Source organism: Cucumis melo, chromosome 5 (genome assembly GCF_025177605.1).
Source record: "Cucumis melo cultivar AY chromosome 5, USDA_Cmelo_AY_1.0, whole genome shotgun sequence".
Classification (NCBI taxonomy): Eukaryota; Viridiplantae; Streptophyta; class Magnoliopsida; order Cucurbitales; family Cucurbitaceae; genus Cucumis; species Cucumis melo.
The window spans coordinates 29,574,586-29,590,748 of record NC_066861.1 but is presented as its reverse complement, the minus strand read 5'-3'; the positions used below and the strand labels follow the sequence as shown (position 1 = coordinate 29,590,748).

General features: G+C 33.9%; 3 protein-coding genes across 5 annotated transcripts; all 3 read left to right on the top strand.

Moving 5' to 3' along the window:
- The first annotated feature begins 1,526 nt into the window (after window positions 1–1,526).
- LOC103497892 (rac-like GTP-binding protein ARAC7) lies at window positions 1,527–4,853 on the top strand. 2 transcript variants are annotated; one of them, XM_008460291.3, is made up of 8 exons: window positions 1,527–2,077; window positions 2,868–2,955; window positions 3,083–3,192; window positions 3,764–3,827; window positions 3,940–4,004; window positions 4,095–4,160; window positions 4,343–4,449; window positions 4,532–4,853. In XM_008460291.3, the coding sequence occupies exons 1-8, from the start codon at window positions 1,979–1,981 to the stop codon at window positions 4,560–4,562; spliced, it is 630 nt and encodes a 209-aa protein (XP_008458513.1). In that variant the 5' UTR covers window positions 1,527–1,978; the 3' UTR covers window positions 4,563–4,853. The 2 variants fall into 2 exon arrangements, with proteins under 2 accessions (XP_008458513.1, XP_008458504.1); XM_008460282.3 differs by having other exon boundaries at window positions 1,579–2,077; window positions 4,529–4,853.
- Window positions 4,854–5,786: 933 nt separating this feature from the next.
- On the top strand, window positions 5,787–8,474 carry LOC103497883 (cyclin-dependent kinase F-1). The gene is made up of 2 exons (XM_008460272.3): window positions 5,787–6,461; window positions 6,916–8,474. Exons 1-2 carry the CDS (start codon window positions 5,955–5,957, stop codon window positions 7,855–7,857), a joined length of 1,449 nt encoding a protein of 482 aa, XP_008458494.1. The 5' UTR covers window positions 5,787–5,954; the 3' UTR covers window positions 7,858–8,474.
- A 1,446-nt stretch (window positions 8,475–9,920) lies between these two features.
- LOC103497867 (protein tesmin/TSO1-like CXC 5) lies at window positions 9,921–14,911 on the top strand. 2 transcript variants are annotated; one of them, XM_008460253.3, is made up of 8 exons: window positions 9,921–10,642; window positions 11,028–11,135; window positions 11,625–11,802; window positions 12,223–12,582; window positions 12,743–12,843; window positions 12,910–13,004; window positions 13,156–13,569; window positions 14,136–14,911. In XM_008460253.3, the coding sequence occupies exons 1-8, from the start codon at window positions 10,356–10,358 to the stop codon at window positions 14,363–14,365; spliced, it is 1,773 nt and encodes a 590-aa protein (XP_008458475.1). In that variant the 5' UTR covers window positions 9,921–10,355; the 3' UTR covers window positions 14,366–14,911. The 2 variants fall into 2 exon arrangements, with proteins under 2 accessions (XP_008458475.1, XP_008458483.1); XM_008460261.3 differs by having other exon boundaries at window positions 9,922–10,642; window positions 12,746–12,843.
- The last annotated feature ends 1,252 nt before the right edge of the window (window positions 14,912–16,163 follow it).

The following is a 16,163-nucleotide window of genomic DNA, read 5'->3' as shown; positions in this document are numbered from 1 at the left end:
TATTTATAAAATATAATAAAATTCATCTAACTTTGTTTAATTTATTTAAACTTTTTGGTATATTTTTTTAAATAGTTTCATTCTTTTTCACTATACATAATAATTTCCCATGTAGGATAGATTTTGAAAGTTGTGTTTTTTAATTTTGTTTTCTTTGATGTTCAAGACAATCATAAATCTTGAACGGTTTTTTAATAATAATAAAATATGTCGTTGATTGGTGAAGTTATGTTTGAAGCTAGTTATTTATTCTTTATTTGAAGTATTTTTGTTTTCAAAACGAAAAACACAATTAGTTACATTACAAGTTAGTTTTTGAATTTTTCGGATCTATTTGAGTTTTTAGTTTCTTTAGTAAAAAAATTTTAATTGACGCATTTCATCATTTTTTCTAATTCACGTATGGATTAATTTATAAAATTTGTTTCTACTTAGTTTATTTATTAGATGAAGATTTTAAATTCATTGATTTTATGGACATTTTCAAAATGTGATATAGGTTAAAAACTAGATTTACAAATTAATATATTCAAGAAAAATACACCACACACAAGATATATTTTTATTTTTATAAAAATAAATACTAGACCATGGCTTTTTTCATACAAAAGTTAATAAGAAATAGTATTATGAATTGATTTTAATATTTAATGCGGTTGTTAGACTAAAATTGAACATTTTAAAAAGTAAAACAATTTGTTAAAAAGAAAATTACGAGAATCAAGGTTAAAGATGCCATTTTGCTTACTTTTTTTTTCGAGTTTTGTACTACTTTTGTCTCTATATTTTTAAATGTCAATTTGAAGTTGACGTAGTTTTCATGGATCATACAATCAATACGTCCAATCAATTGTCCCCTAGTTAATTGTAAAAATACACTCATGCAGTGTATTATAGGGAAGAAAAACTCTTTGAAAGTATGTAGCATAATAAAATTTGATAATCATTACGTTATCTTAATTTTTTGGACGTTACACATTACAAGATAAATTAAAGAAAATTTGTTTTAGGTGAAAAATTTCTTTAAAATATTTATATTATTTATGTGATAGACTACAATAAAAAGGGATAAATATATATAATGTCTAAACTAAAGTGATAGATGTCCATGTAAGTATATTCTCGATAATAAGTAAAATTTTGATATATTTGTAAATAAGTAGGCTAGTTTTACTCATTTGATAATATTTTGACTATATATCTATTTGTGTCTATCACTGTCTATTATTGATAAAGAGTATATTTTGCTATACTTATTGATATTTTTAATATTTTTACAATTTAAAATAATTATCTTACATATTATATTAAATCTATTTTTTTCATGGTTAAACGACAAATTGTCTTAAATAATAAAATTTGTTCAAAATATTTACAAACGTAACAAAATATTATAATTTATGAATAATAGAGATTAATATATATATATATATATATATATGATAATAATTTGTATTTGAAAAAATATATTTTTTTTGTTCATTTCGTTAATTACTATACAATTTTCAAAGAATTCAATATTTTACAGAACCCAAAGCCAATGGGTTAGAGAGGAAGGTGAGTGAGTGGGAATTGATAAATGCAACATTTCAAGAGCTCCAATTGTGTGGTTGGACGCCATTAATGGCTGCAGCGACAGGAACCAGAGGGACCCATCTGACCCATCCATTTCATTCAGCTACCATTCCCACACACAAAAAAAAGACTCTCGTTTTGTGCATTCCAAAACCTTTTGTCTCTGAGGTTTGAAATTGAAAACTTCTCTCTCGAAAGAAACGAAGAAATTTCAGTAAACTTAAAAGCTCCTTTTCACTGTAAATCCAAGTCCCTTTTCCTCATTTCTGCCATTGTTACACTTCGAATCCTTCTTCTTGCTTTACCACTTTAACCCTTTTTCCCATTTCCTACAAGCCCTCTAATTCTGATTCTCCAAAGTGAGTTTTGAGGAAATTTGTTTTTCTCTGGTGGGTTTTGGAAGATGAGTGCTTCTAAGTTCATTAAATGCGTTACTGTTGGAGATGGAGCGGTTGGGAAAACTTGTATGCTTATCTGTTACACTAGCAATAAGTTCCCCACTGTGAGGCCTCTTTTATGAAATTCTGTTTCATGTTTTATTTTAGTTCATTTATTGCCTAGTAATCTGTCAGATTATGAGTTTGTTTTCTAGCATTTTAGATTCATGTTAGTGTTAACACTCTTTATTCATGAAAGATTTTCTTCCATTTTGTTTGAATGCGAGCTGCAAGAATGCAAGTGCATTACACTGAGCTTGAGCAGTTGAAAATGTAGTTCTCCTAGACCCTCTCTCTCTTAACATGGGTGATTTTCTCCGAGACTCTAAGCTTGAACACCTAAAAATGGAGTTCTCTCTCTTTTTCTGATTTGAGCTTCAAATCCAAATTTTAGCCATTGAAAATGGAGTTCTTGCTCCTTCTCTTTCTGCACACTGATGATTTCCTTCAATTTTCTTTAAAAACGAGCTGCAAGTACATTAACACTAAGCTACGTCAGTTTAAATGGACTCTCTTCATATAGATGAGTTTTTTTTTTTTTTTTTTTTTTCCATTTTATATGACCATTTTCTTTAGTAAATGGAACTCTCTCTCTCTCTCTCTCTCTCTCAACATTGGTAGTTTTCTCCCCACTTCAATTTCTCTCTTTCTTCAAATAAAAGCTGCAACTGCAATTACATAATCATTAAGCTTGAGCAGTTGAAACTGGAGCTTTCTCTCTGTCTCTCTCAACATTGGTGGTTTTCTCCTATTTTTTCTTTCATTATTAGTTGGAACTTGGAAGTACATAAACTACTAAGTTTGAGCAGCTGAACCTAGACTTCTCTCTCTCAATACTGGTGGTTTTCTTGGCAGGATTATATTCCCACAGTGTTCGACAATTTCAGTGCCAATGTATCTGTGGATGGGAACATTGTCAATTTGGGATTATGGGACACTGCAGGTAGTTATGAACCCCTTGAATAAGAAGTGCATTCTTTATTATTCCATTGATGATGAGTCTAGAGTCAGGATTTTTATCTACTTTACTGAGGTATTATCTAATTTATTATTTGTCCTTTGCTTTGAAGGCCAGGAAGATTATAGCAGGCTAAGGCCTTTGAGTTACAGAGGTGCAGATGTGTTTGTTCTAGCTTTCTCATTAATTAGTAGAGCCAGCTATGAAAATATCCTCAAGAAGGTATTGATTTGATAGTTCAGGAACATCGGTATTAGAGTCAGTTTAGCTTATCTTTTGGCAAAATTCAGTTACCTACGGGTTTAATACAATTTGAAATCTGACACTAAAATCAACCAATTTTAATAGACAAATCACAAATGGATCAAAACTGACCCCTAAATTCACCAAAATAGCCAAAATCAAACTAAATACTATGGTATGGTCCAAACTAACTAAACTAACAAAATAGGGCTACATTTTTTGTACAAAATTTGAGAGCTCAACAAATGTGGATGTATGAGAATTTGAATCTCCAACCTTAAGGAAAGAAGTACATGCTTATTACTGTTGAGCTACGCTCACGTTAGTTTCCTCTTCTCTCCGGTTTTGATTTGCTTTCTTACTAGGAAAATTGTGGTGCATTTTGGTGTTTTTAAAATTATTATGAGATTACAACAGGGCTTCTTTGAGGACAAATAGTAGAGAATTATCATCAAACATGTTTTTCTAAACTTTATATTAAAATGTACTGTATTGCTTTGTTTGATTAGAGTGTAATGTTTAACAATATTGCTTCATTTTGATTTCTCAGTGGATGCCTGAACTGCGTAGATTTGCACCCAATGTTCCAATCATTCTAGTTGGAACTAAACTCGGTAGGTAGCAAAAGTAATTCATCAATTATTTGATGTTACATTTTGTTTTATTAATGTCCATTTGTGTAATTCCACAAACAATATCGAGAAAATTTATCTCCTTTCCGTTTAGATCTCCGTGAAGATCGTCGATATGCTAATGAACAAATGCATTATGATGTCATTACATCTTCTCAGGTTTGCTTTCCCTATTCTTGCTTCTTTTTTCTTCTCCAATGTGAACTATAAAGAGAAGGTCAACTTTGTGAACTTAACATTAACAAGCAGGGTGAGGAGCTGAGAAAACAAATTGGTGCTTCAGCTTACATTGAGTGCAGTGCTAAGACACAGCAGGTAGACAAGACAACATAGAAAGATGTTGTAATTTTTGTGAAGATCATAATGTTTCTCTTTTGAACGCTAGTTTTTAATTAGCTGCATGATAATCCCAATTAAAAAAAGAAAAAGAAAAAATGAACAATGATAATGTACTTGGATGTACTATATCTAACTGGAGCTTGTGGTCGATTATTTAGAATGTCAAAGCTGTATTTGATACTGCCATTAAAGTTGTTCTTCAACCTCCGAGGAGAAGAGAGGTCACGAGGAAGAAGAGGTGGCAAGGATCAGGCTGCTCGTTCACGTAAGCATCCCAATTATCTGTGATGCTTTTGCCATTACAAAATTGTGTAATTATGTCATTGATGCATATAAAACCATAGCAGGAGAATTATTTGTGGAGGTTGTGCTGCCTAGAACACGACGTGCTGCTACAATGCGCAAGTAATCCTATCTCGTGGAGGTGTTATAACTCTTTCCGGTTCGAGCTTGCTCCAACAGCTAATACTCCTCTCTATGTATTTGTTAAATCTGTTCTGTGGTTTCACTAGTTTAATTGTAGTGGTAGAAAAGGGCATGTACATGTTGATCTCCATTTTGCACACAACTTGAAAAAATTGGAGGGAATCGTTCATTCTCGCAAGAACTTAGGGTGTATGTTGTAGCCTTTTTGCTGTTATGCTTAAAAAATTGCCCTGCCATTCTTAATCTTTTGATTCATTTCTACAAGGCACATCGATTCGATATGAAACACTTGCACGATACCCGGCAGAACATTACTTTATTTGGGTTGAAAGTCCTTGAACTATTTTCCATGGATTCCTTTGCCAGTGGAAGATTTCGCCTTTTTCCCTTTAATTAATGGAGGGTTTGGCTTGTTCCACCATTTTTGGACAGAGTGAAAATGACAGGTTACATCAAATGAGATTTTTCTACAAAAGTAATTTTCTTTTTCTCTCTATGTTGAAACTCCCAAATCCATAAAAAAGGGCTCATGTTTGGTTCAACTGATTTGAATGTAAAGGGTCCTACTTGCTTAGCTTTGGGCTTCCTACGTAATGTAATATCATGAAAAGTGAATCTGAATAGTTCGTACTGCTGCTTTTATGCTTCTTCTGTTCAGGTTGTATCCCTTCAAGTTCTCGTTCCATGACAATTTAGGTTTTCTTAACAAATTATTTTCTTATTTATAAGAAAAGTGATCCGTATGAATCTAAGTATTGGTTAACTTTTTTTTCTCGAATGGGTTCATGTAAATTTTCTATTTATGTTAGTATAGTTCTACTTGAAAAATTGGAGATACATAATTTGAACTCGTTAGTCAAAGTATATATCTTAATTGTTGAAACTATTTTTGAGTTTTAGTAAAGTGTGTAATTTTAGTTCTTTCAAATATTTACAAATTTATAACCTACGTTAAATATAAATTCGGTTATCGTAGTTTTTGACTTGTTTAATTTTAAATCTAATGTATTTTAGTTTGATACTCTTGTAAAGTTTAATATTATTTCTACGAAGTTGATATTTATTTAATTGATTCAACAATAATACTAATTTCAATTTATTGAAAATATAAGGATCGGAATTAAACCTTATAATTAAAAAATATTAAAATTAAAAAAATTGAAGTGTATTTTTTTAACCTATAAAATAATATCGGCGGCATTGGCAATTGGCATCGTTGGTTCACCGACCGGCGACTAGTCCTTTTCACCGTCCGGCGAAAATTAACTGTAAACTGTAAAGGAATTTCCATAACCCCTATCTTCAAAAACCCTAGAACGCACACAATCTCCAAATCCTTCGCAAATGGAACCTTCATCGGCCAAGAGCTGGAGCATCCACTCTCGGCCAGACATCATCCACAAGTACGAGATCCTCGAGCGCGTCGGATCCGGCGCTTATTCCGATGTCTACCGTGCACGGCGGCTCTCCGATGGTGTCATCGTCGCCTTGAAGGAGATCCACGATTATCAGTCGGCGTTCCGCGAAATCGAGGCTCTTCAAATCCTTCAAGGTTCGCCTAATATCGTCGTTTTGCACGAGTACTTTTGGCGGGAGGATGAGGATGCCGTGCTTGTTCTCGAGTTTATGAGAACGGATTTGGCCACCGTTATAGCAGAGGCAAAGAAGCGAGGATCGGATGGTGTAGAATCTGGGCGTGGGCTTGCGGTGGGGGAGTTGAAGCGATGGATGATCCAGATTCTGAGTGGTCTTGATGCTTGTCATAGGAACATGATCGTGCATAGGGATTTGAAACCTAGCAATTTGTTGATCTCTGATGATGGCATGCTCAAGCTTGCCGATTTTGGACAGGTAATTCTCTTTTAATCTTCTTTTTCGACTAAGATCTGCATACAATTATAGTCTGCATATTACATAATCTGTTTAGATGACGAGAAATCAAAGTTAAATGTGGAGATTCTGTACACACTCTGCTTCTCAAAATTAGCTCGTTATTTTGAGGAATCACTGTGAACGACCCATTCAACTCATTAGTTGCAGGTTGGATGCTTCAAAATCTCTGCTTGTAGAATGTTCAATATAAGATTTTGAGAGAAGTAATCTGAAATGAATTTTGATTAAATGTATTATTTATCTGTTCATGTTGAAGGTTTATGTTTCTTCTTATACCAAGTTCTAGCTCAGATTCATGGTACTGAATTTTACTTGATGCTGTTCTCCTATTTCCTTCATGTTTTGAATTTCTAGGAGTCCCTCGATATTGGTTTCAGTGTTCCTAAAAGAATGAGTTTGATGTTGGTTTCAGGCAAGGATACTCATGGGGCCTGATTATGTTGAATCGAATGAGATCTCTCAACCATGTGAGATCAACTCTTCAGATCAAGTACCTTCTTCTCAACCATCTGCAGTTCTTCCCGGAACAGAAAGCTCGGTTCGAGAGGGTAATAGAACTGAAGAGCAAGAGCCAATTAGCAAAGAGGAATATTTTAGAGTTTTAGATGAGTTGAAAGCAAAAAATTCAGCAAATGAATTTGACAAAGAAACATGTACTTATGATGGAGATACTTCTTGCTTAGCAACATGTACCACAAGTGATCTTGAAGATGATCCATTTAAAGGTTCATCATATTCTTATGAAATGGAAGGGGGAGTTCCAGCAGATGATGGACATGGTTCTCTCACTTCATGTGTCGGTACTCGCTGGTTCAGAGCCCCTGAATTACTCTATGGCTCTACAAGCTACGGTTTGGAGATCGATTTGTGGTCATTGGGCTGTATTTTTGCAGAACTTTTAACATTGGAACCCCTTTTTCCAGGAACTGCTGATATAGATCAAATGAGCAGAATTTTTGCTACTCTAGGCAACTTGACTGAAGAGTCGTGGCCAGGTTGTTCCGAACTTCCTGATTTTCAGATTATTTCATTCAACACAATCGAAAAGCCAATTGGTTTAGAAGCATGTCTTACCAACTGTTCTTCTGATGAAATTTCTATTGTTAAAAGACTTCTTTGTTACAACCCGGCTAATCGAGCGACTGCTATGGAGTTGCTACAAGATAAGTATTTCACCAAGGAGCCACTTCCTGTTCCCTTGTCCGAGCTTCACGTTCCTTCGACCAAAAGTGGGCAGGACGAGGATTCTCCTGCAGGATGGTACGACTACAACGAGTCAGATTCTGATATGGATGAAATCGGCCCGATGAATGTTACCACCAATGCCACTGGTTACTCCATACAATTTGATTGAGCCACAGTGATTCAGGTATTCCTTAATATTTGAAACTATACTTTGTTTCGGTTAGTCCTCATTGCTTGTAAGGAAAAGCTTCCTTGGTAAATGTTGCATTGTGATCAAGCCATATCTTATCCTACAATGCCATTATCGCTCCCCATACTTGATCTACCAAAAATGTCGGGCCGGTCATTCCGATACCTTTCTTGAAGAATGTTGTATCTGAATCCCAATTAGGCTATTTATTATCCTACGATACCATAATCCCTCTTCAGTCTTCCTACTTAAAACACCAAAAGCTTGGAGAACTCAGATGTCGGAATAGTCATCCCGACGTCCTTCTTGAAGGATGTCTTGTCTGTTAATGTAATTTGTGTATAATTGCACAAACAAAGATGTGAGTTTGCTCCCCTCCCTTTCTTTTCAAGGACCTCAAGTTTTTGTGTCTGCCAAACTGGCTGCCCACGACTGTGGCTCCTTGTCTTGTGTTTATGTTTATGCTTTTTCTTGAAAATTGACATATTTTCAAGTTTTTGCTCTATTGTTATTGTTCCTTTCTCCTTATTATCAGGTTGAGAGGGTAAGATAATAGCTTAATTATATGTATGAATCTTGCCCTTCATGTTTTCTTACGTGATCAATCCGTGTAACTTCCGTTTTTACTTCTCAACAAGTACGACAAGTAAACGTGGCAGGATTAGAGGGTTGTCTTGATAGATTGGTCGAAATTTTCACAAGTAAAAGAAGCTTTTTGCTTGCACGTTAGATTGTTGGAGTTGTACACTGAGTGAATAAATTGAGCTCGTTGATTATGTAAACTTTCTTATTTTTATCGTGTAACTAATAAACTTTATATGAATTCATAACGGTGGTTAGAGAATCTTTCTTTTGAACTATATACATATTTGAGAGGAGAGGGTTTAGAACCTGAAAAAAAGTGATTTTTAATTCTTTTAAAATCACTCTTAAACATGCCCATGTTACACTTTTGCAAATTATACACTCTTGAAACAAATAAAAGTTATACAAACAAGTCCTAAACTAACACATGTATCAATTTAGATTCTTAATTTTTAAAAGTTCATAAATTTACACAATTTTCTAATTTTAAAAAACATCCGGTGAGATTTATAATTGTATTAATTAAACTTTTAAGTTGTCATGAGTGAACTAATTTAGATCTTTAACATTGTATATACTTCAAATGTCATACTAACAAAATGAAGGATTAGAATTACGAGATAGTTTGACAAATCTAACAAGCCGAGTTTGTTTATATGAACAAATTGCTCAATAAAACCGTCACATGGTTATCTTCTAATAACCGTTGGACGTAGATTTAAAGTTATGTAAGCAAAATACTTTTACAATTTATCTTCGATACATTGGACAATGCAAAATTACCGACCACGTTCTGACGCCTCCAATTCCAACTCTATATAAATAATGTGTTTCACATCCAACGAGCTATTTAGTTCATACCTCCAACTCCAACTCTATCTAACTCGATTCAACCATGTACATGAACCATAATCTTGCATCAACAAATTTATTTATCCTCTAATATCTATTTACATACATATATGTATATGAAAATTATATGAATTATTAAGATGAGAAAAAGGTTTCAATTTTGAATGAATGAATTAATAAAATTAATAGGCTGTCCAACAGCTTCCGATAGTCTATTTAGCGCCAAATTTGTTTTTATTTTCTTTCTTTATTGAATGGAATCTTGGACTAATTCCCTCCTTTTTCACTCACACTTTCCCATTTTATTCACCCACTCAGGTACACCCACGTGTCCCCGAAGTGTAATATCTTGTGGGGATATTTTACGTGGCGAAGTATTAATGGGTCTTTAATTTGCATGTGGGAAATACTGGATCATTGCTCTCGACAATTTTGTCGAAAATCAATATCCCACAGAATCTAACGGTCTGAAACCTATTCAAGGCTCGCTTCTATGAATTCGCACCGTTGGATCATATCGAATTGTTTCCACCGGTAGATTTAACAATAGGTCTTAATCTCACCGTTCAATATTTACGAAATTGAAATTTCAAAATCTAGGAAGAGAGAGGGAGGAAAGAAGAAGAACAAAAGGCCTTTTTCGCTCCTATCCTTCTTCTTTCCTTCGGAGCTCTCTTCAATTCACAGTTCAAAAAGAAAAAAGAAAGAAACAAAAAAAAAAGAAACCCTAAATAATTCAAATTTTCTTCTCTTGTTTTTAATTTGTCTGTGATTTTTTCACGTGAAGGCGAAGGTTTTTTTTTTTCTGATTTGGGTTTCTTGTTGTTGAGTTTCAGCGTAATTTGAGCTTCAAAAGCATAATTTTATCTAGTGGTATTTTGATCGGTATTTGGATCCGGAAGTTGGACGATTTCGAAGTTGGTTTGTGGAATTTCATTTTTTTTAATTCAAGAGTGGATTGATTCTTCGAGTTTGATTTTCCTTTTTTACGGAAAATTTGGAATAGTGGCGAGATTATTGAAATTTAGGATTTGAATTTGATGGGGGAAGAAGATTCCGTGGGTGCGTCTCAGAAGAAGGCTCAATCAGATGGTGCAACGTTGAGTAATTCTTCGTCATCTGATATTCCCTCTAAGAAGCTCGCTAGGCAGCTCGATTTCACCGGCTATGGAGGGGCCTCGAATCCTCAATCTCATTCAAACTCGCATTCACAGTCACAGGCTCCATTAGTTGCTCAGAATCTTCCGCAAGCTCAACCAAAGCCACAGACGCAGATGGTGGCGGCGTCAATCGCACCTTTGGCGCCTCATTCGTCAGTACGAGCTGTGTAAGTCTCTACAATCTCGTTCGCTTAATTTAATGTCCAATCATAGATTAGATTTAGAATCCTTGGCCGTTGGAGCTGTTGACATGGAAGGACAATCCAATTTTGTAAATGAGGAGCTCATCAAAACGTCTTTGTCTTTTTTGGATTATGAGATATTGCTTAATTCGACTAATTTCATGTGAAATCCTTTCAGTGGACGATTTAGGTTGTGGATTCACTTTTAGAAGTACAATTCTATCATTTGAATTTAAAATATGAAACTTTTGTATCTAGAGCGATTTGGCATCACTTAAATTTTCTTACACTCTATATAGAAACTATTCGGTTAGTAAATTCAGCGTTTAGCCATCTGATTATTTATGGACGTTACTTTATTCTTAAATAGGAAACCAGAATCACCAATGTCAAGAGCAAGACCTGCTATGGAAGCTAAAGACAGTACTCCTAAGAAGCAAAAACAGTGTAACTGTAAACATTCGCGGTGTCTAAAATTGTAAGTTTATTATCCGTCAAGCTTCTGACAAATACATTTTACATTTTTCTGCTCTACTCTGGAATTTCTGTGATAGACACTGATGACTTCTATAGTAGATGTTCATGTACGCTTGTATATGGTAACAAAAGATTTTTGGTTGTTGAGAAAAATTTCCTTATTTAGCTTTTTTTTTTTTTTTGCTCTACATTTTTCATTGTTTGCTAGTATGTTTCAGGCTTCATCAATACTATTTTTCATTTTTATTATATTTGCAACTTTTGGGGAAACGTTTGGTGGCAATCTATGGCTTTTGTGAAGGCCATAGCAGATACTATAATTTATAATCTCTTTTGTTGCTTCTTGATTCTTTTTTAAATCATTTTCTCAACGAGAAAATTGACAACTAGAATGAATTATAAAATTATTATGTTTATAACTCATTTGGAATGTATTGCTGTCAATTATCGTTATTTATTAACAAAGTAATTTGCCCACCAATTTGAGCAGGTACTGTGAATGCTTTGCTTCTGGAATATACTGTGATGGTTGCAACTGCATCAATTGTTATAACAATGTTGAGAATGATGCTGCTAGAAGAGAAGCAGTTGAAGCTACATTAGAGCGTAATCCAAATGCATTTCGACCAAAAATTGCGAGCAGCCCTCATGGGATGCGGGACAGTAGGGTATGGCAGTCTTTTAAATAATAACTGCTCAACCTTTTGTATATATCATAGCTCTACCTTTTGTTCATACCATAGCATGTACTGCAAGTTGCAGACTTTGCACTTAATTATTTACTTTTGAGAAATGGCATTATATGGGAATTTTTGTACAACCTTTGGGTCTTGATTGTTTAAAATATTTTATGCATCTAATATAGACTTAATTCAAATGGCATTATATTATTTGCTTGCCAATCCCCTCCGGACTTTACCATTTAAATTCATTGGCACTTCTAGTTATATATGTAGATAGAACAAGTAGAATTGCATTGAGTATTTACACATAGTATAATTTATAAATGAGTGGCATGACATCAAATAATCGTACATATCTTCTGTGGAACTTGTTGATGATATGCCAATTGTTTTGAATTCATGCAGGAGGAGGCGGGGGAGTTGTTGATGTTGGGTAAACACAATAAGGGATGCCACTGCAAGAAATCAGGTTGTCTTAAAAAATATTGTGAGTGTTTCCAGGCCAACATTCTCTGTTCGGAAAACTGTAAATGCATGGATTGCAAGAATTTTGAGGGAAGTGAAGAGAGGCAAGCTCTTTTCCATGGAGACCATGGTAGCAACATGACATTCATTCAACAGGCAGCTAATGCTGCCATAACCGGAGCTATTGGGTCCTCTGGCTATGCCTCACCTCCTGTATCCAAGAAAAGAAAAGGTCAAGAACTCTACTTTGGACCAACAGCCAAAGACATATCCACTCATCGACCAGGGCCATTTCAACAGGTGGACCTAATCATTTACTATAAATATAAGACAACATCATGTATAAATTTGGTAGAATCTCTAAGGCAAAAAAAGATAACTTTATAATGCTTTTCACAAGAAGCTGTGCTAAAGGGACTGCTCTTATACTGATAGTGATGTTTTTGTTTACTCTACTTAGCAGGTAAATCATATTAGAGCCACTGCCCCTCCATTACCGTCCTTCCCTATTGCTGGTGTTGGAAGCCCGTCAGTGTTGGGGCCTTCAAAGTTTACATATAGGTATAAATCTCTTCATAATTTCGACCATATTTTTGGACTTAGGACTGACGTGTGTAATTGTTGAAGGTCTTTAATGGCAGACATCATTCAATCACAAGATTTGAAGGATCTTTGCTCTGTTTTGGTTGTGCTGTCAAGTGAAGCTGCCAAGACAATTCAAGGTATTATGATTTTATCTGCTCAAGCCTCTCCACCTCTATTTATGTTTTGTTTATTATTCAGTACATTGGTTAGAAACTTAGGTCTTTTAAGAAGTTCAGCAAAAAGCTGTTGAATGGACCTTTTGAAAATATCTTCTTTTTCACTCTCCAGACCAAACAAGTGCTACAGAAAAGCAATCAGACGGCCAGACGGAAACTTCTGTTGCATCATCCACTCAAGATGGGCAGAAAAAAGATGCATCTGATGAGAAGTCTGCAGCCGATGATCGTTCAAGTGCGAACCAGGCTGATAAAACCACCCCCGATGATTCCAATTCAGATGGTGGAGATGTGCCAAAGGGCGCACCCATGTCTCCTGGAACTTTAGCTTTGATGTGTGATGAGCAAGATACGATGCTAATGGCTGCTGCTTCTCCCAATAGACTAATGGGTCCTGGCTGCAGCACCTCTTCACAACTGCCTCATGGACGAGACACGTCAGAGGTCTATGCAGAGCAGGAGAGGATCGTCCTTACAAAGTTTAGGGATTGTCTTAATAGACTCATCACTTTAGGAGAAATAAAAGGTAAGTTTTAATGTCTGCTTCCCCTTTAAGATAACCAACAAAACAACATGAAGCATCCTGAAAGGTTTAATTTGTCTTGAGCAGGAAACTCCAAAAAGAAATTTCTTGAATTTGCAATATGTTTTTCCATTCACTAAAATTTGTTTGATTTCTTTCTTGAATATGCCTCAAGTCTGATGATTTATAAGATCAAACAAGAAAACTTCCCCATCACCATCACCACACACACACTATTTAAACTTTAGATTATGTAGACAGATAGAGTTTCCTTTGGGATTCAAAATGGATTTTCTTGCAAGTATAAAGTAAATAGTGAAACGGTTGTTTATGCCATGGGCGTTCTATGAAAGTTGAATCTGTCATTTTGATTGCATGCTCTTTGAGTTATATTACTTGCATCATTCTTATTTCTAACTTTGTTCTGCACTCTTATCGTGTTCATTTTAGTTTATGATAGAATGCAAATATTTTCTTGTGTTTTCTTTTTCCTTTCCTTTTCTTTTTCTTCTTTTCTTTTCTCTTTTTCACAGAACTGATGGGCAGTGCTATTTTCTTTTTCATTGCAGAGACAAAATGTTCATCTTTAGCCAGAAGTGAAGTAGGTAACGAAGAACAACAATTTAACAATGGCACTACAAATTCTAAAACCGAAACTCAAAGTAATTTGGGCCAACTCAACAACAATAAAGTCACAAAACCTTCGATTACACCGTCAGTGAAGACATCTCAGACAGTAACTCCAGCAGTCATGACCCTTAGTAACGACCAGCGACAGAAAGTTTTGCCTCTGTCTTGAAACTGATAAACATCAAACAAAAGACTGACAAGAAATTTGATGAAGAAATATGTAGCTGCTGGCTGTCGATCAATGTGATATTTACCTCCTCGACCCTCATTCCGGGTTGTCCATTCCACTCTGCTGACCCCTTCAGAGTTGGAAGCTATATTTAGACGAGTGAAACCGTTCCACGGATTCCTACATTATTGATGTAAGTTAAATTTTGATGTTTTGAGTTCCATTCTTGGTCATTATTGATGCTGTGAAATGCAAATCCTCCCCATGTTGCTGCTCATATTCTCATTTAGATATGAAATTGAGTTCCCCATCTTAGCTTTTGTAATTTTAGTTATTTTTCCTCCTTTTTTGGGAGAGGTCAAAGGTTTAGGGTTTGTTCTTTTCATATTTCTAGATGAAAAGAGATATGGAAATCCTTTCATAACTTATTTCTAATTTGCCCAATTCTATAGCTAAAGCTAAGATTTGTTGCCATAGTCTTTAGTTTCCTTTAGGATTTTCATTTGAATAACAAGAGCTTTATCAATCAATATTACACTTTGTACATTATTATTTCGTAGTCAGAATTTTGCTTAATGTTTTTTTTTTCCCGATTGAAAAAATTTGTGAAATTACGTGCTTAGCCCCTTAACTTGGAAACTTGTTTCAAAGACTTTTGGGGATGTGGTTTATTATTGCCCGTTGTTTTGGTGTAAACTGTTATTTATTATGGGTTATAATATTTTGTGTTTGTAAGGTAGATTATTTTAGTCTTGATAGAAAATAATGTAACATTGTAACTAAAAAGGAGATGATGGATATGAAATTTGGAGTAAGAATATTGTAGGTTATAATAGTTGAAAATATAAAATATTATAATCGGAGTTTCACAACCATCTTTACTTAACTTCCCATCTTTACTTAACTTCTCATAAATTTGAAATTTGTGAAAATTAATCCGACATAAATTTGATTTTTTTGTCTAATGAAGTCGTAAATTTGTGTCTAATAAAGGTCATAAGTTTTTTATTTTAAATTATAAATGAACAAAGCTCTCAAACCCACTAAACCCATTTGTAAATTAATTTTGATGTAATTTTTAGTTTAATTATAAGGAAAAATTATAAATGAACAAACCTCTTGAATCCATTTGTAAATTAATTTTGATGTAATTTTTAGATTAACTATCAGCAAAAATTACAAATGAACAAATCTCTCAAATCTCTTGAATCCATTTGTAAATTAATTTTGATGGAATTTTTAGTTTAACTATCAGGAAAAATTATAAATGAACAAATATCTTGAATCCATTTGTAAATTAATTTTCATCTAATTTTTAGTTTAACTATAAGAAAAAAAATTATAAATGAACAAACCATTTGTAAATTTATTTTCAGTTGAACTATAAAGAAAAGAAATAATTATAAATATATTTATTAGATTCTATACATCTTTAAAAAGTTAATTAAGTATAACAAAATCTTTCACTATTGATTTTTTTCCTGATAGATCATAATTTAGAAACACGTTTGCAATTTCTAATAACGTTGACTAATACGCTTTATTCTTTTGAAATCTATTTATTTGTTTATATTTATTTTGAAAGGGACACACAAGCAATGATTGGGAAATTTGAATTTTGGAAGGATATTTTATATCAATTAAGTAATTTAGAGTGGATAAAGATTTTGACAATAAGAAAGTCGCGACGAATCTTATGAAATTTAATCTTTTTCTTTCTGTTTATTTATTCGCCATTAACTTTAGATATAACAATTAAAAAAACTTTAAAAATTCAAGTTATCCCAACAAAAAAATA